Here is a 23,033-nt window from a genome sequence, read left to right on the forward strand (position 1 = left end):
CCAGCGCGTCATCTTACTTACCTCGCCGAGCGTCGCGTCACTGCTGCTCGGTGTGCGGCGCTCCGAGCGGGGTCATCTGGCAGTCTCCGGGTCCTAATATAGGTGGCCGGATAAAATTGTTGTTGAATAAATGATTGAATAGGCACATTTTATTGTGTGTCGCTAATTAAATCTACCACCGTTATTTGTAGGCATGATGTTCTGTTTCTCATATGTTGAAAAAGCAGCAGTTTCCATAGGGTCTACATCATTTTTCACATGTAGCTGAAGTTATATACAAATTTCAACCATTTCAGTAAACGGTGAGCTTGGTCCCACTACCTTCTAAGCCTTTCTATTGGTTCTATAATGTTTAATAGTGAGTTGCCTCAATTACCTATAGGGTGGTTAAAAAGGTGAGTGGTTGATAAAGGATAAAAAGGTTGATCAGTGGCTTAATGACCATCAAACGTAGTTTTCACTGAATGCATCCACTGCTTATTTTACCTTTTCTTTACTTGTCCAGTTTGTACTAGCATTTTTTTTTTTCATGCCCTGTGAAAAAGTGATGGATATAAAAAGAGTTTAAATATGATAAAACCAGTTAGTGTGGACTTCAGGACTTTGACAGTTCTATTCTTACAGGTTCCTTTTAGGATAGTAATGGCCTTAAGATTTTGTGGTTTAAAGATGAATCACAGAATCAGTATTATAAAGAAACTAGTGGGTAAAAGGATAAAACCAATGCCTTGTGTTTACAATTTTACAAGTAAACTGTAACCAGTAAAACAAAATTGAAAAAACTGATCACAATAGTTGTGCTAGTTATTTGCTAAAGGTTAACCGTCAAAAACTTGCAGTTGCAAATTCCAGATTGTTTGTTATTTGTTGATTGATTGCAAGAGTGAGATTAAACAGAAGTTTTGCCCAATATGTTTCTGTTTTGATCTGTGGATCTAGAAACATCCCATCCTGCTGTATGGCACATAATTCCTTTATAGCAGAATTACATATATACAGAAACTGTGCCCATCTTATTTTATAGCAGAATTACATATATACAGAAACTGTGCCCATCTTATTTTATAGCAGAATTACATATATACAGAAACTGTGCCCATCTTATTTTATCAACTGTTTTCTGGGAAAAGGTGGTGTTTGAATATGATACTGCCAGACATTACTCTGGGAGACTGCCAGTTCTCAAAAGTTTTTTTTGTTTTGCTTGACACAGAAAAATGACCACCTGCTTCTTCTTGACAGTGAACCAGTCATTAAAGAACAACAGATACTAACAACAAAGAAATGTTCTAAAAACCTTTTTTTCATGCACAGGTTAAAAGCAACTATTTTAAAGTCACCTTAATAAAAAACAAAAAAAGAATCTGATGAATGCTTAATATGCAAATTATTAATGCTTGATATACAGTATATGAAAATGCAAGGACTGCTTATCCTTGGACTCTTTACTCCCCCATGTAAAAAGGCAGAATTAAACAATAAAAGTATTTCACATTAGGTAAAAAATGAACATGCCTCACACTACAGCTTTTACAATGCAGCGGTTACATGAGGGTGACATGGCCTTTCAGTGAGTTTCTGTGAACTCTCATCTATGATGCTCCAGCACAGTACAGGATCATCATCTTGTGAGATTTTGGAACCTCACCTGGGATCTTGCTGGAAGGCATGTGACATAAACTATGCCTAGGTAGACCTTGCATTTAAATTGAAGGTAGGGATGCACTGAAATGTCAGCCGCCAAAACATATCAGCCGAAAATGGTACTTTGGGCAAAATGCTGAAAGTACCATTTTTCTACTGACATCCATAGTTTCTCTCCTTCCTGTTGGGCGCTGCCCTGTGTTCCCTCTGACACAGAGCAGTGTCCAGCGGGGAGAAGAGAAACCTTCAGGAGGCCGAGAGGGCCTGTCAGTGTCTGTGACAGCCAAAGGAGTCAGGATGGAGAGCGGTTATAAGCTCTCAATGATTAGTGTTTGTAAATAATTGAGGACATGTATGCTTAGTATGTTTACTGTGTCCCCAAATATGAATGAACATATTCATGATTGTGGACATAGTAACTCATACTATATCCACAGTTTCTGAATGGACAGGAATACTCAGTATAGAGGCTTCCTGTTCATTCATAACATGCAGTATTAAAGTATCCCTTCCTTGTCAATATGCTATTTACAGACAAAGCAAAAATGACATGTTGTTTGGCTACTGGATTGTGGGTTTTTCACATCATTAGAGGGTCTACTTTTTTTCACGGATTCTGTAATGAGCAAATGTAGGAACCCCCAGTGTACATATTACAGGTAATTACAAACTGTGACAGACTGCCTAGTACCCCGACTGGGTACATCCTTCCGAATTCAGCTTCCTCCACTCTGGAACCAGAAGATAGTAATGGCAGCCCAAACCTCCCCTAATAACCAGGCAGAAGTAGTGATTATTAGGGTGAAACCCAGACTGACTTTATTGACAAACAGCACAGTGTTTATACACAAAACGTCCCCCTAGACAGGTATGGCACACATTACAAGTCCCAGGAGAAAATAAACAATCAAACACTTGGCAAGGCCTCTTCACTCCAGGAGAACAATAGATTCTGTCCAGGCACCTAGCAGTCTGGAGGTGATCACCCAAACCTAATTATAACAGAGAATACAAACAACACCTGATGTCAGGAAACCTGTATCCACCCTGATTCCAGAAAATAGATTTTCTTATGAATTGAGCCAGGGACAGGGTTATCTCCTCATGTGCTGATGAATTCACACCCTGTACTTATAATAGGCACAAGAGGGCTTAAACATAAAGTGTGACTAAGGAAATATGGAAGTGATCTCCAAATACAATTCCACAGTCTGGTCCAGGGCAGGATGCTGGGGTATAGGGAAACATTCTTAACTTCCCCATGTACCCCCAACATAAATGGAAAATAGGTCGCTGGGGTCCTCCTCATGCATTGAGTGTACATAAAGGGTCCGACAGCCCAAAGCACCATAGCAAGCCCCTCTACCAATCAATGGAACCCCCTTCGCAGCCAAAGCCCAAAGTCAGTGTTAAAGGAGAACTATGAGGTGAGTGCTTTTCACTCACCTCATAGTTCTAGCCGACCTGTGACAATGAGACTGTCACAGGTCGGCTCAGTAGATCGGGAGGTGAGCGAACACATACCGGGTTCGCTCACCTCTCGATCCTGTCACGGCTCTCTGCCATGACAGGGGGAGGGGCTGGATTCCCCTCTCCCCGCTCCGATCTGCCATCGCTGACTGGCGGAACGGACGGGGGAGGGGGCGGGTACAGCCGGCTCTGCCTCTAGATAGGCAGAGCCAGCTGTCGCTCACGCAGCTGGGCGGATCCCGTCGTCTAAGTCGGGATCCGCTCCGGCTGTGGCGTCTCAGTATACCGCAAGCTGTATAGTGCTTACGGTAACGGGAGGACGCTAGTTTGTGAGCTAGTGTGTGTCAGAGTTGGAGGCTCTTTCCCACCCAATATCTCTGGTTTCAGAACTACCAATCCTGGGAAGACTGCATAGCAGTTTCCCTTCTAAAAATTGCCCCAGAACCGCTCACCGTGCATTGGTGAGAAATTCTGATAAAACCTTTTTTTTCCATCTCCTTAAAGGGACTACAACCTAATTAGCGGGGAAATATACCATCTGTCCAGAACGCATTCCTGGCATCCTGTACACTATACAAAAATAACTGTTAAAAAAGAAATGCGAGGTTACTTAATTGAAAGCAATATTTTTGTAAAACATTGGAAGAAAAATACTCAACTTACACCACAGCTTCCAGCACACTTGTTTAATTGAGGATGACATCACTGGGCCTCGTGAAACAAAGCAGAGTATCCCAGATCTTGGCAGAAGACATTAAAGTACAGTGCAGGAACGTATTCTCACAGAATATAATATGGGATCCCCAGCTTTCCCAGGACCCTGCGGTGAGGCCCAGTGATGTCAGGTGAGTGTGTCAGAAGTTGTGGTGTAAGGTATGTTTCTTAAAATATTGCTGTCATTTAGCGTTTTCACTGAGGGCTGCAAGAGTACAAGAGTAGCAGACCTTTTATGCAAGGTCTACTTTAAAGAAAAGCCTTCATTAAGCTAAGGTTACAGTGCATTGGATGCAGAAAAAAACATTTAATTTGTTTATATGCAGTATTTATAAAGCGCAGATATTCCACACTGCTTTACAGAGTACATCAGTCCCTGCCCCCTAAAACAATCTAATATCCCTACCACCCTCATACTAGGATTAATTTTGAAAGGAAGCTAGTTAGACCAATAGTATTGTTCTGGATTGTGAGAGCAAGCTAGAACACCTGGAGGAAACCCAAGCAAACATAGGAAGGGCATAAAAACTATATAGTGAGATCCAAACCCAGGACCCAGAACTGCATGGCCACAGTCCTAACCACTACAAATGTACAATTATATACAGTTATGTAATAGTTTGATAACACAAGTGTACTTGTTTTATATAAAATGTAACACATTTTTATTTATAAACGTATCTAAAAATGCATGATTTTAAAAGAACAGAAAAAATTGTCTAAAAAAGACCAAAGGATGTAGCTGCATCCTCCCACAATTTTAACATTACAGTACTTTTTACAGTTTGCTGGATAGCTTCCTTATTTCATTGTAGTCCAGTGGGAGGAAAACAAATTTCTACACGTTTTTCACGGAGATCCGCTTCTTCAGGAATAGGCTACTGTCTTTAATAATCTCTAAGATGGGGGAATCCACCACTGTCCATCATCCAACCATGGGCGCGGACAGGGAGGAACCCAGAGAAACGGAGCAAAGAGCAGGGCAACCCCCAAATCAGAACAGGAGTTAGGAGAGCGAAAAACACTAAAAAAAAAAAAAAATTGTATTCTATTGAATAATAACATCTCAAACATTCTCCTGGGCCAGACCTGATGATATCCTTTTCAATCATCAATGTATGTTCTATGACCGATCGCTTGGGCTTTCAAAACTGCCTCAAAGATATGTCCAATGGTTGGAATTCAGGAGTGAGAAAAGGAAAAAAGAATTGGACATATCTTTGAGGCAGTTTTGAAAGCCCAAGCGATCGGTCATAGAACATGGTTTGGTTTAATTTTTGTATTTATATATTGATGTTTTGTAAAAAAAATTAAATAAGCTCCTTTGGCCTGATAAGTAACTACTCTGTCCTTTTACAGGGTGGCATCTTTTGTAATAGTCCTAGCCACCGCCAATTGCTATTTCTGTTTGGCCGGCAATATACCTTTAGCTCACTGCACACTCTTACATTAATCACTTGTGGAGGCTTTTGCTGTGGTGTCAACACCTAAATGACTTTAAAGTTAAAGAAAACATATATTCGTTCACGTTTCATTCTCAGATCATCTTGCTGAAGTAGCAAAATATGATATACTTTTTTTTTGTTCTTTGCAGTTGGGAAAAAGATAAATGGGCTTATTTCCACCTTAATTAAATGCCAGCATCACTGTGTTGCCCTATTGTTAATTAGATTGTTCTTCCATGTTGATACAGGCTCTTGAAATACCCTAGGTTTCTAATTCGAAATGTTCAGAATTTTCATGGTGTGATTGTAGAAATTTGGAATGTTGCATAATTGTTGCAACATTTAATATGGTACGTTTTTTGAGCTCTTCAATTGAAAATGTTCTAGCGGTATCAAATAGTGCTTGTGTCGCCCCTATCAACCAGTCAGGCTTCATCTGTCAGCCTTTCAATGTAAGTTGGGAATGGGATAAAAAAAAACTGTGCAAAGAACTTAAAGTTAGTACAATCTTGGTACAACCGCTACATTTAAGCAACAACACTGTATTATCCTCTTATCAAGCTGTTTTAGATCATAATATGTATTCTATCTACTGTAAAAGGGATTATCATGTACAGTGTTTTATTTATGTATAACATTAATAATGCTTTGTTGCCCTAGGTCAAATTGTGCTGAAAATGTTCGCAAACATATTTTGCACACTGGCAAGCACGAAGGAGTGAAGATGTACAATTGTCCTAAGTGTAGCTATGGAACCAATTCCCCTATGGAGTTTCGAAACCATCTGAAAGAACAACATACAGACATTGAGAATCCAGATTTAGCCTATCTTCATGCTGGTAAGAGCTGGAAAGTTTCTTGTTTTCTATTTTCCTTCTGTCAGGGCCAATTTTGCTCTTTGCGAACACATGTTAATGGACATTGCGTTAAGGCAGCCCATTCATTTGAATGGGCTGCTTAACGCACCAAAAAACAGTGAGTGTACTATTTTTAACAAGGCAACACACCACCACACGGTGCACTGCAAGAAAGATGTGTTGGGAACAGTGCATTGAAGTAGCACACTAACATGCAAAACTTGTGTTGCTGCATCGGTCTCAGATTTTTCTAACACAAAAGTATATTATTTAATGCTATAATCTACTACCAAAGTTTTACAAAAAATGCCAGTTTTACATTTTTATTTACTCTTCTTACAGGGGATGGAGAAATAATGTGTAGGTTAGACTGAAAAAAAAACTCAGTTTTGATTATATTTTGTTCATCTTTTCTGTTTTTATCCAGTGTATTGCTTGCAGTGCTGAGTAGTGGTTAGTACAAGTGGTCAGTAAAATTGGTAACTTGTCAGACGTACACAGAAGATCTATTATTGGTTTCTGTTTAGCAGTGGTGTCTGTATCCATAACAGCCAAATTGTTTGGTGTTTTAAGAGCAACAGTCATTATGGTTATTATTGCATATGTAGGGATGTACCCCTAACACCCCCTGAACTAGTACAGTGTATGTTTTAGACTATGTGTAGGTATTATTTTTTACTAGTAGGGTGTTCTAAGGGGTCACTTATCTTGTTTCATCCACCAGACTTTGCTATGACCATAAATTGTGCTGGGGTTACATCTTATTTGGCTGTGGTTTTATGATAAGCCAACCATTGCAGAGAGTATCATTAGTGGGAGGGGTTGGCTATAACCAAACCATTGAGCATGCTCAATACTCGCTCTCTGATCACCACTTCCCAGGTTTTTGAAGTGCACACAGCTTCAACTTATTTACTAAGCTAAGCAAGCGTTCACTTTGCTAAGCTAACAACTCTGCATCTTTAGTATAGCAGCCCTGTTTCTTAGGAAACTCTAAAGTCTGCTTCATGTCTTGGGGTCACATTTTGAATAAAATCTTGGAAGCTTTTCTTTACTGCACCGGAATATTGTACCACACCCAGAAAAAGAGGCAACCTGGAATCATACGGGCAGGGCTAACGTAGAGTATAAGTACAGCAAAAGGGTTATTCACAAAAGGGTGAAGTATTTGAAGAAGGCAGGAGAAGTGAACAATCAAGGCCAAAATAGCTGATTCTCCAGTTCAGCTCACTTTCCAGTTCAGCTCTATTGTCCTAGATTGTTCACTTCTCCTGCCTTCTCCAAACTCTTCACCCTTTTGTGAATAACCCTGTTGCTGTATGCAGGATAAATTCCATGAATTATAGCAGATGATGACACAACAGGAATCCCTTGAACTAATTGACAGATAATGTCACAAAAATGCTGGTAAGCAGTTCTAAATTTCCTCAACCATATTGTGCAGGGACATTTAGGACCAGCTCTTTATGCTTTCACAGGAGACATTAGGAAGAAGTCAGGGGTGTAGGCGAAAGGTCAAGCAGGAATGGGGTATAGCAGGGAAAGCAAACCAAAATTCAACAGAAAATCATACAGGATCAGTCTCTTTTTACATGAATCACCAGAAGCTCCAGGATTTCCACATTTAATGGGTTTTCTTTTGAAATGCCAGGTATTCCATGTTTCTCTTTATTTATGAGAGTAGGAAAGATTTTTACAGAGCACAATGAAGAAAAGTTGTTTTTGCTGATACAAACTTTAGATGTTTGTAGTCCTCCAAATGAACCTTCTGTTTATTTTTCTATGCCTGATAAAACTAGTGATTTAAACACATCGTTGTGAGCCACTTCCGTCAGCATTATAAATGCTTCAAAGAGATTGACTCTTGTCACAGCTGTTGGCGTCAAGACAGTCACAGTATAAAGCACATCAGCTTGATTGGCAGTTTATCATTCACATTCCTTTGTAAGAAGCTTTGCATTTTGTCTGTGCCTTTCAATAAAACACTATACGTTTTGTGAAAACGAACTCTATATTCATTTGAATCTACAGCTTTCAGAACGCTTTGCTTGTAATTGAGAATTGGATATAAATTTCTTAAAGCAAATGAATGAGTCAATCAAAGAAATGTATTGTATATCGAAAGCAGCTGCATGATTGTGTGAATTGATGTGTTGCTTATAATTGCAGGCTGATCTTGTCATATTTTGTCAGTTGTGGCACCTCATATCTAAATGTGAGGCGGGGGAGTTTTGGTAGAACGGAATGAAACGCCCTTACTATATTTGTGAAGGTATTAGGTGCTTATGAAGTGTTTTACTTGTTTGTAACAAAGTATCTACAATGCCTTTGCTTGGAGGGTTCACATATTTATATTACAGTTGCTGCCCATTGTGCCATCATCAAAAATGTGACCTTGTGGTGGAAACTTGATGAAAAAAACATTCCCCCTCAGCACTGCCATGTTAGAGCTTTGCTTAGTGAGGCATGTTTAGGTTGGCATTAACTGGCAATAATCTACAATACAATGGCTTCGAGCAGGGGTAGTGAATTAGAAAAAAAAAAAGGGGGTCCGGCGAGTAAGATTTTTTATAGAAAACTGTGAATGGACAAACAGCGCTCTTGGAAAGAGGCTCAAAAATGAACAAATTGCAGTGTGCTGCCCAAAAAAACAGTAGGAGGACCTGTGTTTGCTATAAAAAATCTCACAACAGGGCGCAAAACTTGCAGGGTACCTGTTTAAAACATTGGTGCTGACAGATGTGTAAAGGAAAAACCACACTTACTGTAAAAAGGGCTATTTGAGAGTAGCCTGCTTAGCGAGTCACAAGTGGGGAGAAGACTCGGGATAACACCGGGGAGCGACGCGTTTCGAGGAAACCTCTTTCTCAGGCTCAGGCCGTTAGAGCCTGAGAAAGAGGTTTCCTCGAAACGCGTCACTCCCCGGTGTTATCCCGAGTCTTCTCCCCACTTGTGACTCGCTAAGCAGGCTACTCTCAAATAGCCTTTTTTACAGTTCTATTACAGTGTTTTTAACAGCCTCTTCCCGTACACAGTCAGACGCTACATGCGCCCTCGTTACCAGACCCTAAGGGACAGGACTGCTCTCCGCTCCAAGCACCGTCCTGACAGCTGCAGAGACGGGTGCTTGTACAGCCGAAGCACCACCAAGTCAAATCCAGCGTTCTACCCACGCACCGTCTCCCTTTTCAGTCCACACAAGAGGGATACGGATACAGTCCCAGCACCACCTTGTCTCCCCTCCTGGCCATCAGTCTTCCATTCTTCAAACTGCGGCTGCCAGTTCCCGCGACTACTTCAATCCAAGCACCCTGGACCACTCGATCCTTCTGGAAGGCCTCCCCTCTCCTGGTCCTCTCCCACTCAAACGTAAGTGTGGTTTTTCCTTTACACATCTGTCAGCACCAATGTTTTAAACAGGTACCCTGCAAGTTTTGCGCCCTGTTGTGAGATTTTTTATAAGATTTTTTATAGAGCTGAGGTCCAAATCGTGGTACGGACAGATAACGATTGTGTCTGTTAAGCTGGCCATACACCTTACAACCATCGCACAACTTTTGTTGTGCGATGGTTGTAAGGTAATTCAAATTTCGTACAATCTGCCCATCTTGGACAGGCAGATCGTACTTGCGATTATCGCAAGCCCTCCCTGCTGAGGGGTGGGCTTCCGATGATTGCAGTGCTGAGCGGGCAGTGTGATTGCGCACACCGGCCCATGCGGCATTCGTCTCCCGAGCACGCCACTAACCCGCTGAAAATCGTACGATTTTCGGCAGGTTTTCAAGCGTGCTCGGAAGACGAAAGTCTTGCGACCTTACAGTAGAAGAGGTTGCACGCTGCCCATACACCTGCCGATTATCGTACGATCGCGGGATCACCCGCGATTATCGTAGATAATCGGCAGGTGTATGGGCACCTTAATGCAGTCTGCTACTCAAGCCGCATTCAAACCTCCACTGTAATGCACAGCTGGTGTGTGTTTCCAATCACTACGCATTGGACTTTTTTTTTATTTTAAATCTCCCCCCTCCGTTTACACACACCTGTGTGCACATGTTCATTTGAATCAGATGGCAGGGCGGGCTGGTTTTAATTTTTTTTTTATTTTACTATTTTTATCACTTTATTTTTTATTTTCTTTTTACGTTTTTATTTTTATTTATTATTAATTTTTTATACTTTTTTATCACCCTTTTTTTTTCCACCTAACTTTTGCTATCATAAAAGGGGCTTGCAAGCCCCCTATGTGACAGCATTTGGAGGTGACAGGTTCTATTTATGGATTCAGCCAGGAAGATCACCAGCACACAGGGAGTGGAATAAATCTATTTATTAAATTCATTCCACTCCTGGAATAAATGCTGGGGATCTCCATTGCGTAATCCTTGGATTCACACAGCGCCATTGGTGGACATCATATCAACGGTCTCCATTGCTGTATGGTGTGCAGTGGATACTTCAGTTTACAGGTTCTATTTATGGAGACATCTGGGTTCTGATGTCTCTCCTGCCCTCCATTGCAGACGATGAAGCACAGGAAGATGCTTCATCATCTGTTTACCCGGCACTTTAGCTGGCTTCTGACAGTTCTGAAGCAGGAAGCACAAAAAGCACAGCACTCCCTGCTTCATTTAGCACAGAGCAGATTAGGGAACAGACGTTCAGGCCCAGAATGATAAAATTATTTAGTAACCCCATCCACACTAAACAGCGTGGATGGAAGGATCTCCTCTGCTGGCGTCTGTATTCTGACAGCTGGCACCCACAGCTGTCTGAATACCGAAGAATGACTGCAGACGATGGGATGCAGTCAGCATTCGGCCAACAATTTTCCATATGGCTCCTTTGATTTTGTAATCCAAGTTTGTGGAGCCTAAAGGTCACCTGTAGCTCAAATCTAAACTGACTTAGCAGGAATCTTTCAAAATCTCAGCTGTGTATAGTTATGCTATGTTTCATCCCTCAGACCTCACACTGTTTTGTTAACCATCTCTGGACTCACTCTGTCTTAGGCCCCATTTACACATGATTAGGCCCTATTCACATATGATTACATGCGGTTAGGAATCAATCCCTATCCCTGGACTCATCAATAGATGCGTCCATGGATAATGATTGATTCCTAACCACATGTAATTGTATCGCATACAATTACATGTGGTGTACCAGCATTTAAATGCAGTGGCTGTCACACGATTATTAACTTGAAAGGGTGACAGTTGCCGATTGTAAATAACAGCAGTGATTTCTGCTGCAGGAAAATGCAAGTTCCTGATGCAGGAATCCCTATTTGCACCTACACATTTAGGTGGAATGTGGCTTAATCAACAGATATTTGTGATGTCTCCAGATCTGGACACAGTACTCCAAAATATTGTGGAATGAAAAGCCCCTTCGCTCTACTGTGGATACCTGCATTAATTCCCACCCAGAGGTCCCCATTATCAGACAGGCTGCCCCCCTGCTCACAAGGCCATATGTAGGAGAGAGCAGAGAATGCAGATGGGAGTGGGAAATTCACACCGATGTTGCTTCTCCGCTAGCTGATGTCCCAGGCTCGTGAAAGCTTCACCACCACATGCATCGGCTTGTGGGAGGAGCCGATGACTACCTCACTGAGATCACTTCCAGCTCATATCTTCCCTGCATGCTAGGACAGAGAAGCAAAACGAACAAGAGGACGGGGGCGGGGTTTGTTAGGGGGTGCCAGAGGGGAGCCCGCACTGGGTTATGGCTGGCAGTGCATGTGCCGGCCTCCCAGGCAGGTGTAATCACCGTTCTGCAGCATTAATCCAGTGTGGGTCGGCGACAGAACTGCCACTCAGTCCGCGTCCAGACCGTCGTCCGCCTTTGGTGACCCCTGGCTTAGAGCATCTGTTGCAACAATTGGGCTATAGGGGTTAAGAGCAAAGGTAGTAAGATCTTCTGAGTGTAAAATGTGTTGGTTAGCACATGTTAATGTTGGTGTCCAAACATTCAAAATCTCCTGTCATTTTTACTTTTATTGGCCATTGTCTGAATCTAAAAAGATTGTGTATGTCAACACACAGAATTTTTATGTGTATAGATACTCATGTAGGGAAACTAAGACATGAGTTACCAACCTTACCAACCAGGTGGTTTCTACATTTGATTAATATAAATGCAATAATATAAATTTACTATAAATAACTTTGAGCTGGCTTTTGTTTGTTTCATGTCCTACAATGCCCCAGATACTTTTCACTCATGTTCTTTAATTAAAAAAATCAATTAAAAAAATGGTTCCAAAAAGGATATAAATTGAAACTGACTACGCTTTGCCAAAACTCTCAACCTAGAGCTACAGAGATACCACTACCATTTGGTATTTTGGATATTTATGGTATTATATAATATTCTTATCTGGGTGATTGTTCTGTAGTAAGGGTTGATTTGCTACCTTGGGCTGTGGTCAGGTGCTGAATGCTGCAGAGAAAGGCATTCTCTGCAGCATTACATTGTGTCGTTTTCTGCATCATTCTCCTGTGAGGCCAGGGCTTGGGGAGGGGTATATCCTTGAAACCTACACAAAGTGGGTTGAATGATGCTTGGCATCATTTAACATGGAAGATAACTTCTGTTGAACTATGGAGAAGGGTGTGTGGGGCAGTACTGGCCATGGAGAGGGTCAGTATTGCTTTGGGAACTTATTTTTTTTTATTTTTCAGGAAGAGGGTGGGCATCCAAACAAAAAATCCTGAATCTTTTAGGCAATTCTTAAAGCAGTTTCATCAAATTGCAAGTTTTGGCTTGTCTATGGCCAGCATTGAGGTTTTATCTATTAGATTTGTAAACTAGTGTGTGTGGCCTGTTAATTGATAGACATTAATCTAGGCAAATTGCTTTATTCGAGTGTAATAGAATCCTCAAAATATTATCTATTGCCAGTAACGTACATTCAAACCATACTGGATTTTGTCTTCATATGATCAGTCTTTATTTATGTAAAATATAATTCTGAGTCCTTTTAAGCAATGTTCATTTACTATAAGCACAGATCTGTACTTTGTGTTATTAAAATGCATAGAGCAGTCATATTCTGGGCTTGTGTTGAAATATGTTTTTAATTGAACAGAATTATGACTATATATTATCAATGTGAATCTAGTTAAAGCACTGTATTTGGCTGGCACAATAGCTCAGCACACTATGGAATGTGAAATACAAGTTATTTCAGCAGCCATGAATCTGAAGACTAGTGACTTTCTCAGAATGCTGTGCAAAGAGACTAAAGGGGTATGTCTTGCATGTGTCCATTGCCATGCATGGTTTATTGCTACAATAAATACATATTTATGTTATGCTATGGGCACATGGCTGTTTAATAGCCTGGCTCTCCTCTGTAACATATCTTGTTAAGAGCAGGGGAGAGATGGGTCATAGATGTAGTTCCATTCAGAGCCAAACAGGCATGGAGGATAGTTGACTGTGCAGAGATGTCTTCTTTGTCCTCACTAATAGTTGCCGAAGTGGGGAGGAGAGTAATATTTGTGACAAAGATCATTCTTGGTCACTGCTCGACAGAGAATCCAACTCCTTTTTTTTTTACCACTTATAACTAGAAACATGAAAGAGGAAGAGGCAGGCTACAAAATGGCTGTGGGCTCAAGCCTTTTAGGTTAAACATTGAATAAGGTAGAATTTTGGGGGTACTGGGCGCTCTGGAAAAAAAAGTGTATGTGCACTCATGCGGAGGTTACATTTTAAAATGGACCTATGTTTAAAAGCAAATATTTGCTATAATCTGTATACATAGAGGTTAATTTAGCAACATGTAAAATGTTCCTTTTGCCTTAAAATTACATGCTGAGATTTTACTGCTTAGGCGCTTATTTTCTGTAGCCTCATAGTTGTATATGTACAGTCTAAGATTATCTCAAGCAACGCTGCCTCTGATTGGTAGTCTAATGAGATTTAGAGAGATTTCATGATGTAAATGGTGTGTCGCTTAATGTTTGCCTAAGGGCTTGCTGAAAAGACCTACAGTGCAAGCATCTACCTGCTTCTGCTTCATTCATTATATGGCTCTGTTCTTTCTCTACCTCTTCTGCTGCTTCTTAAATGTTCCCCACCAGTCAACAGATCATCATAAAGCTAAGCCCCACTTCACTTCCAGGATGGCCTTCTTTACATGGAGACGCAATGTGGATCAAGGCTTGGTAAATCAGTAATGGCTGAATACTGGCACCTAGACCTTTGCATTCTGCGTGCCTGTTTTGGGCACAGCTTCCACTGTACAGGCCCTTAATGACATAGCTATGATGGCAAGCCGTATTGTGTACCATGTTTAGGTATATTATGAGTTGCAAACAAAATAAAAATATTACCTATGCAATTTAAACAGAAATTGCTAATTGATTAAAAGGTGAGCCAAGAAAATACATGGCAACTGGACCACCTGTCACCAATACCAAAATAGTTTCTTACAACCTAAAAAAGTTAGGATTTGTCTTTCATAATCTCATCTGAACAGGATAAAAAAAATTTAATCTAAATAGGTTGCCTTGCTCCTGCTATTTGTTTCTCTGTTTTCGATAATCTGAAAAAAATTGCATTTGCCATTATATGATCCTTGACATGCTGTCATATCAGCATGCTGATGGGTTAAACACGCATGCATAAAAGAAACATACAGAACATTTTGCAATGGTTCTGAAAATGATTCACCACTGTATTTTATTTGAATAGTCAGCTCCATGGTCCTGTGATATAGGTTTAGAAATTGCTATGGATGTTTGAGCACCATACAGCTCTGACCTGCTGATCTGCGAGCTTCTAGGAGAGGACTCTGCAGCATGGGAAGGTAGAGAAATCGGCCAAAAAGTGCTATATTGTCCTGGGAACGATTGTCTGAATGATCTGTGAAAAGTGCTGTATTAGCTTAGGAATGAGTGTCTGACAGTAGTCTGTGGAAAGTGTTCTATTAGCCTGTGAACAAGCACCACCTAGTGTTCACTCCCAGTACTGCACTGTATTGCTAAGATTACAATATACTGATCTTCAGTCCCAATGGCGGGAAACCACAGTGCACACACAGCATTATAGCACCTGTATTACAGCACTAATACTAAGTGTTTTGGCTCCATTCTCCCTCGTCACCAAGTGTAATGACTTGCCGCCTGGCTTCCTGATACGGGAAGTTCTGGTATCGGGATAAGCATCGGAAGTACTCACCCAAATACTCGGTATCTGTTTTGGTGTATCCCTAGTACTTACAGTATATTTTAGTCTTACCTGATAGAAATCTCTCCATTTTGAGAGACTTGTTGTAGTAAATAATTGCTATGAAGGAGTTGAGGTCTATTAAAATATTGCTAAAACAAATATATACAGTAATTTAATAAATTAGTTTATAAATAACATTTTTTTTTTACAATTTATGTATGGAAACTAGGTTTTAGAAGCAATACCATGCATCAGTAATATTATTTACATAAAGCTGATCTCTTTCTAAAGCATAAAAGCACTGCAGTACGCCTTTAAGCTTTTATTTTGCCTTATAGTATAACTGCTGTCAATAAAATGTTTAATAGTATTCACGTGCGGCTGTGCTTTCTCAAGCACAATGTCTTTAAAAGTAATCAGCTATTTGTGTTTCAATCTATCTCATTTTATATTATCAACTGCTTTAATGTCTAATTGATTTCCTGCACTGAAACATACACTTTGTGTCTGGACACGGAGAGACTCCTTGCAAAGGTTAGACTGTGCAGGTTGATTACACACTTGTTACCTGTAATTCAATACAGCAGCGCTGTATTTACAAAGTCCAGATTTCCTGTGCTGTCAGTTAGGGCAATCAGCGCAAAGACCAAGAGCCTTTTGGAACTAAATAGAAATAAGGAGAACATTTGGGCTGCCAGTAACCCTTCAAAGGTAATTTAACAGCCTTTTGAGTACAAGGCATCAGTTGTTGTAGTTGTCTGCTGAGAATGAAATCTGACATTCTTTGTACCTTGTTCTGACAATAGCTCAGCAGGATTTTTTGCTGGGGTTTTCTCAGTGCCCAAACGTATTGAAGGCTTTATTATTTGGCATGAATGTAGGCTGTTTAAGAATCCAGCCAAACCACAGAGCTCAGCACTTAGGAACATTTTATAAATTGATCATTCACCTCTGGATGATTGTGGAAAGATTTGCCACAGTAATTTGCTGTCCAGATTCACCAGTTTGCCCAGAATCTGTATTTCCCAATTTTCAGTGGGAAATCCACATTGCAGCCTTTATTTGCTATATTATTTTTCCATTCACCAAAGTGAAGGGAAAACCCCTCTTAGGCAACTGAAAATTTCTGTTGTGTGGTTACAGCTGTACAATTTTGGATTTGTCCTTGTTTTCTTTCCCAGTGACAATGCGTACCATTACAGTACAGAGGGTTAATCTCCTCAGCAGGTATATAAGCAGCAATAAAGCACTGAGAGAGAATTTACTCTTTCCTATTATCAAATTAAAGAAAAAGTTTCCTGATCAGTACAGTACAGGTAACAGGCAGATTCAGAGATGAATGGGCAATATGCAGGTATTATTAGATGACTGGACAATGACCAGAGCTGTGTGGATACGCATATAACCCCTCCGACTCTGAAGAATTTTCAGATTTTGCTAGTGCCCTTAGGTGATGTTGTCGCTCTACTACTGAGGGAGATGTATGTAGTTTACTTTCCTGTAGTTTCCTGAGCTTGATACACAACTGGCCCTTTAAATTCCAGTTGCTTACCTTCAGGTGGTTTTGGCTTCACCTGCACCTCTGGTCACAATGTTAAGTCCCTTTTTTTTTTCTTTAAGGCTTTTTGAGTCTTTACTGAGTTTCCCCGCTACTCCCAGGGACATACAGGCAACGTTCCCATCCATCTGTGCATCTCTTGCCTCAACAAATCACAGACCCCACTGGTGGAGGATGTCCTGGCCTTTAAACAAACAGTGGTTAAGCATCTTGATGGCTTGTTCAAGGTCTCCTTTGCACAGGAAGGCCATTTCTTTCAGGGTGTACCATCATGGCTCTTGATCGCCATGTGTTGTGTACCCCCCTGTTTTGTTGCTTTTGGACATCCCAGTTTTCTCAATCTGCCTACGTCCTGTACTGTGCAAACAAGAAACTAGGTTTTTGAGTTACCAATAAAATCTGCTCTTTGGAGGACAGTACAGGACACAGAACCCTCCCTTCTATGTTCTCTATTTGCTAAACTTAGAATTCTTGGGAGGGGTTACCGTATATACTCGAGTATAAGCCGAGATTTTCAGCCCATTTTTTTGGAATGAGGGTACTCACAGCTCTTACCAGTGTCCAATCACTTAAAGATGCATGCATATTACCCAGTCATCTATGAATCTGCCTGTGTCCTGTACTGTACTCCAAGAAACAGATATTACTGGTAAGGCAAAAATAATACTTTTGGCTTAAAGCACACTTTATTTTTCTATATTTTAATGAACTGCTTTTTGAATGCACTTGATAATTTTAGCAGAAAAGTGGGAAAAGGGGTTTGAATTTAAGACGTGGACAGAAGATTACTTTTCCAAAAGAAATGTGTTATTCATAACTCTGATGGTGTTAACTTCACTCACGAAGGAACAATATGCCAGAATGCAACCTTTCTCATAGCATATACATGGTATCTGAATGACTGTTAGCTTCAGTCTTGGTAGAGATATTAAGGGCTTGTTCACACCAAATGCAGACCAGATCTGCATGAGTTTCTGCACATGCAGTGCAGTGTGTTGTGCCACGTTTGCTGCCGTGTTTTTTTTTATAGCTTAAAATGGTCTTTCAGTGCGATCCAGGGCGTTTGCATGCATTCTTGATGTGTTTAAATGCGTTCCAGAGCAGGAAAAATAGGGCTTGCTGCAGTTTTTTTACATGCCTTGGAACTGAACGATGCGGTGTGAATTAGAGGCCAAAACACCATTGGAATACATTGGACGGAGTTTTGTTCCATTCTGTAACTGCTTTGCTCTGCACCTGCTCTGCGCTTGGTGTGAACTAGCCCTAAGGGTTAGTTCACACCAAGCGCGTTCCAGGAGCAGAGCAGTTACAGACCGGATCAAAACTGTGTCCAATGTATTCCAATTGTATTTTGGGCTCTAGTTCACACTGCAGCGTTCAGTTCCAGCGCATGTAAAAAAAAACGGCAGCATGCCCTATATTACCTGCTCTGGAACGCATGCAAACGCATCAAAAACGCATGCAAACACATTTTAAACTACGGCCCTGAACACGGCAAAACACACTGCACTGCGTGTGCAGAAACTAATGCAGATCTGGTCTGCATTTGGTGTGAACAAGCCCTAAGAGTTCAATTAGTCTACATAGCGTAGGCTTGCAATACTGTTTCAATGAAGAAAGATACATGGCATCACTATGAGAAATACAGGGACTGCTATTGCTGATTTCCTGATAAAAATACTGCCACTGGTGTCACTAATTTAGAAGAATTATGTGGATCTGCATGTTTTCCATTCATAGCCTCAAAGAGTTATAAATACCATCTCTGGGTAAAATTCAAAGCTAATTTTTATATTGTCAGTTATGCCAGCTTCAGAATCAAGATTGTCAAACAGGGCTACCATTAGAAACTATTGAAATGTTCATAACTTCATAAATATACACTTAGGCTGTTCTGTACTGACATTATACAAGTATGCCACTGACAACGATACATTAAAAAAGTGAGATGACAGCATATTTTGTCCTTTGTAAAACATTCATGTTTTTATGACTTTATTTCCTATTTAAGTGGGTCAGCAGAACAAAGCCGATACAGAAGTAAAGTGTTTCATATCATTTTCACTCTGTATTTTACCAGTCATGCATTAAACATAGTCTGGTCTCTTCTAGGATACCTGTTTTCTGGGTCATGCACATTATCCATAGTGGCAACAATTGTATGTATTTCCATCAGTACATGAAAGATGAGAAGAGATCCAGACGCAGAAGTTTTCCTGAAGTTTTTTCTGACTTGACAAATTGAGTGCTGATGACCATTTTTTAATTTCATTTTGTTATTTGGGTCATTGAGTTTTCACCATTTATTTTATCTTTAATTCTTGGTGCAGAATTACAGTGCTTACAATTTTGTACCTATTCTGATTTTGTTTGTATAAAATGGGTTTTATGATTTATTTTCTGATCTTTATGGTGGCAACATATTCCACTGTACTTTACAATTCAGCATTAAACCATCCAGTAAGTATACTTTTGGATTACAGGAGGAAAGTCATTTGAACAGGGGAAGAACATTTCTGTTAGAAATCAAATACTGCAGCCACAGTGCCAACCACTTAGCTGCCAGAGTGCCCCAAAATAACAATTAGGTCTTCTTTGTTTTATTGTATTGTACAGTGTAATAGGTCAGCCTATCCATTTTGCCTTCTCTTGCATCTGCACCCTGACATAAATGCGCTGGTGCAGTTTTTGTCACAACTGTAATGATTGAAGACATGCACCATATTTTAAGTGTCGGCGTTGAAATTTTGTTTGCCTTTAGTTAAATGCCCTCGAGCTATGTTTACATTGTCTTTCCTATGTCCAGCCAAACCTTTTTCTTTTGGATAGAGTGGAAAAGAATTGGAACCCCTGACAGATTTTTACTGTTATCCAGGGCTCCATTAGGGAGATTTCCCACAACAGTTTCATCAAACAAGAAGTAAAGGAAAATCTACAACAGAGTCACAGCCATCTAGAGAGAGCGGAGTTGGGTCCTACCTTTTTGTTGCTCTATACAAGTGTTGCTATTAGAGTTTTTCCTTCATTTTCTGCCTAGTAAAATGTCATAAAAGCTGGCAGTGGTTTCACCAGACATTACCTTAGAGCATGGGCGCCAACAATTTTTCGTCTGGAGATCTACTTTTCAAACGAGCTCAATGAGATCTACCAACGAAAAAACACCTGCGTTTAGGGGCAGGAGGGGGCGTGGTGGTGCATTGAAGTCAATGGCACTGCAGCCAGGCCCCTCACCCACAGTGCGATCGCCTGCACCCAGAACCCAGGCACATGAGTGCCTGCGTTCCGGTCCAGTGCAATCCGCAAAAATGCTGCAAGCACTATTTTTGCAGGTCACACTGGACAAGAATGCAGGCACTAATGTGCCTGTGTTCCGGGTGCGGGCAATCGAACTGTGGGTGGGGGACATGGCTGCCTATCCTCACACGGTGCTCGTGTGGATGACGTTGCACACAGGGAAAGGTGTTCCGCCCCTTTCCGTCAGCGGCGTCTGACACATGCAGCCGCACGAGCACCGCGGGAGCATAGCCGTAGCCAGCTCCTTCTGCACACGTGGCAAGAAAAAAATGGTGCCCCCCCAAAAGGCGTGTGACATCATCCAGCGCCCTGCCTCCAGGATTTTTTATTTTTATTTCTTATTTAATAGTTTTTTTTATTTTTTGTTTACTGTTGAGGGGGCCTTGGGGAAATATTAGGGGTCTAAACAGCCCCCTGATATTTCCCTTTTAAAATAGAAAAAGAATCACCAGATTCTGAATGGGGAGGAGCCTCTGTAGTGAGTGCTTCTCCCCATTGAGGAACTCATGAATGAACATGAAGTGATGTAAATCACATCCTGTTCATTCATAACTGGGGACACATAGTACTATGTGTCCCCAGTTATTTACAAACACTGGAGTGATCAGCTAATCGCTCCAGTGTTTGTCCTGCACAGAGGCCTGGTACATATCCTGATGCGATCGACTAGTAGATCGCGATTGACCTAATGGGCACCCCTGCCTTAGAGTATATATCTATAACAGAGCCCTGGATAGCTGTAAAACGGTGAAAGGCGATCTAATCTGCCCCCAGTCTATCCAAAACTAAAATAATTTTTTTTTAGCTTGGCATATACTTTGATCACTTTAATAGCAAAGTTGGAAAGGGAAATGAAAATGTCCTTCGTTTTATGCTTACAGAAAATCCCTTGTCATCCTGTTGTCAGGCACTAACAGGACAGCAAGGGTCATCATGGTTTTGCTTGAAATTTTGTCACTGTAGTCTGTGGCTGTTGTGGTCTTTATTGAAATCAAAACCAAATTATTGAGGGGGAGTGCCAAGATATTATTTCTGGTGTGGCTTGAGATTAATTAGTGCTTTAAACGTCACTTACCTCCAAATCCACATGCCCGAGATGGAGTAAATCAACAGCAGTATCAGAATGACTGCTATCATAGCCCATACAATCACAGTGTGGTACAAGGATGAGGAGGGCCTGTACCTTGCATTCTTCCCAATTTTGACATAATTGTGTGAACCTTCATCTGCATCTTGAGTCCTGTTTACTTTGCTCATGCTGGTTCGGCTATAGATATAAGCTACAGGCAGCTTTGTTCTATGTTGCTTGGTTCTCACTGGTTCATCTATTGGGTAGTTTGCTGCAAGACTGCTCTAAAGTTGTGCTACCTTGTTCTGTGCCAATTAGCATATAATTTTCATTTGTTAGGGAGGTTGCTACAAGTCTGCTCTAAAGTTTTTGCTCCCTTATGTGCCGAATACCATATAACTTTCTATGGACCAAAACTGTGCCATACAGATTTTCACACAGAGATTCAAGCACCCGCCCACTGCCTGCTGTCAATCAGCAGAGGAGGGAACTAAAGGAGAAAGTTCTCCATCATGTCCTCCCCTGCTGATTGGCAGCAGGCAGTTGGAGGGCGGCTATTGCATTTAAAAATATCCAATAGCAGGTTGGCTATTGTTTCCAGCCGCTGATTGTAGACTTAAAGACGGTGATAGAACACTGGCAGAAGAGGAGGAGGAACGGTGCAGAGAAGGAGGAGCTTGGCGGCCAGAGGAGGAGTAGGAGAAACACAGCGGGGGAATGCAGTCACGGCAGTCTCTCCTCCCCGCTGGTGCCAGTAGCAGTGGCCTGTGTCCCACTCCCCGCTGCCTCGGCCGATACAGGAGAGGAGAGCAGCGGGGATTGAAAGGGGCGCACACCGCTGCAGCCAGCACCAGCGGAGAGGAGAGCGGCGGTAGCAGCGCTCAAATAATCAATAATGCGAATCAATGACAACAATTCTCATTATTGATTTCGTTTTATTGCGTTGATGAAAATTGAGTACAGGACGAAAATCATGTAATTCCCATTAACTATTCTTTAAGTTCGTTTTCGTTTCGTTTTTATCACTGAAAAATGGCCAAAAAACGGAAAAAAAACAAGAACAAATTGCTCTGGCACATTTGTCTAGCCATCACAATTTGGTCTTTATCAAATTCTCTCAAATTCTTATACTTGCCCATTTGTTTCTACTTCTAACACATCGTCAGGGACTAAATATTCACTTGCTGCCTAATATATCCCACCCACTTCCAGTTATGGCTGAGTGGTGTATATGGGAGTTGTTTTTTTAGCGCATATGTATTCCCATCCAGTTTTGAGATTTACATAGTTCTACCACAATACAAAGCCTTGTCTGCCCTGGGAGGAGACCTCATTTTTGTCTGCTGAAATTCAGTAACACTCAGATCTTCTCATCACACCCACCTTGTCAATGGACTGGAGTAGAGAAGCAAAATTAGCTAACCTGTCTGTTACTCTGCTCTCACCTATCAGCAGGCTGTTTCCACTGCAGCACAACTGATTGGCTTTTTGTCCTGCTTCTTTCACTTCTAGTCTGAGCTATGCTGTAAAGTGGATTGGAAGAGGCTGATTTCAAGTTTAAAACCAGCCACTTTACACTGCTTGCATTTCTAAAAAAAAATGTAAGGGCGTATAAATTAATACATAGCTATATTAATGTGTGTTTTTTATATTTGGCGTTCACTTTTAAACATGCACTTAGACCAGAGCTACCCTAAAAGAAGTAGTAGGACCCAAAGCCTAGATACTGTTTAAAGTTTGACAAAAGGCAGAATAAAATACATACAGTATTTTCTTAAGACAGAAAAGCACATGAC

General features: G+C 41.0%; 1 protein-coding gene across 1 annotated transcript in view; it reads left to right on the forward strand.

Annotated features, from left to right (window-relative positions):
- ZNF407 (zinc finger protein 407) overlaps nt 1-23,033 on the forward strand; it is a 383,946-nt gene that overhangs the window by 256,341 nt on the left and 104,572 nt on the right. Inside the window, exon 7 of the mRNA XM_018555528.1 lies at nt 5,934-6,112. Within this exon, the coding sequence (XP_018411030.1) occupies nt 5,934-6,112 (179 nt within the window). The remainder of the gene's footprint in view (nt 1-5,933; nt 6,113-23,033) is intronic.

The sequence above is a fragment of the Nanorana parkeri genome, unplaced genomic scaffold, assembly GCF_000935625.1.
Source record: "Nanorana parkeri isolate BGI_ZX_2015 unplaced genomic scaffold, ASM93562v1 scaffold200, whole genome shotgun sequence".
Taxonomy (NCBI): Eukaryota; Metazoa; Chordata; class Amphibia; order Anura; family Dicroglossidae; genus Nanorana; species Nanorana parkeri.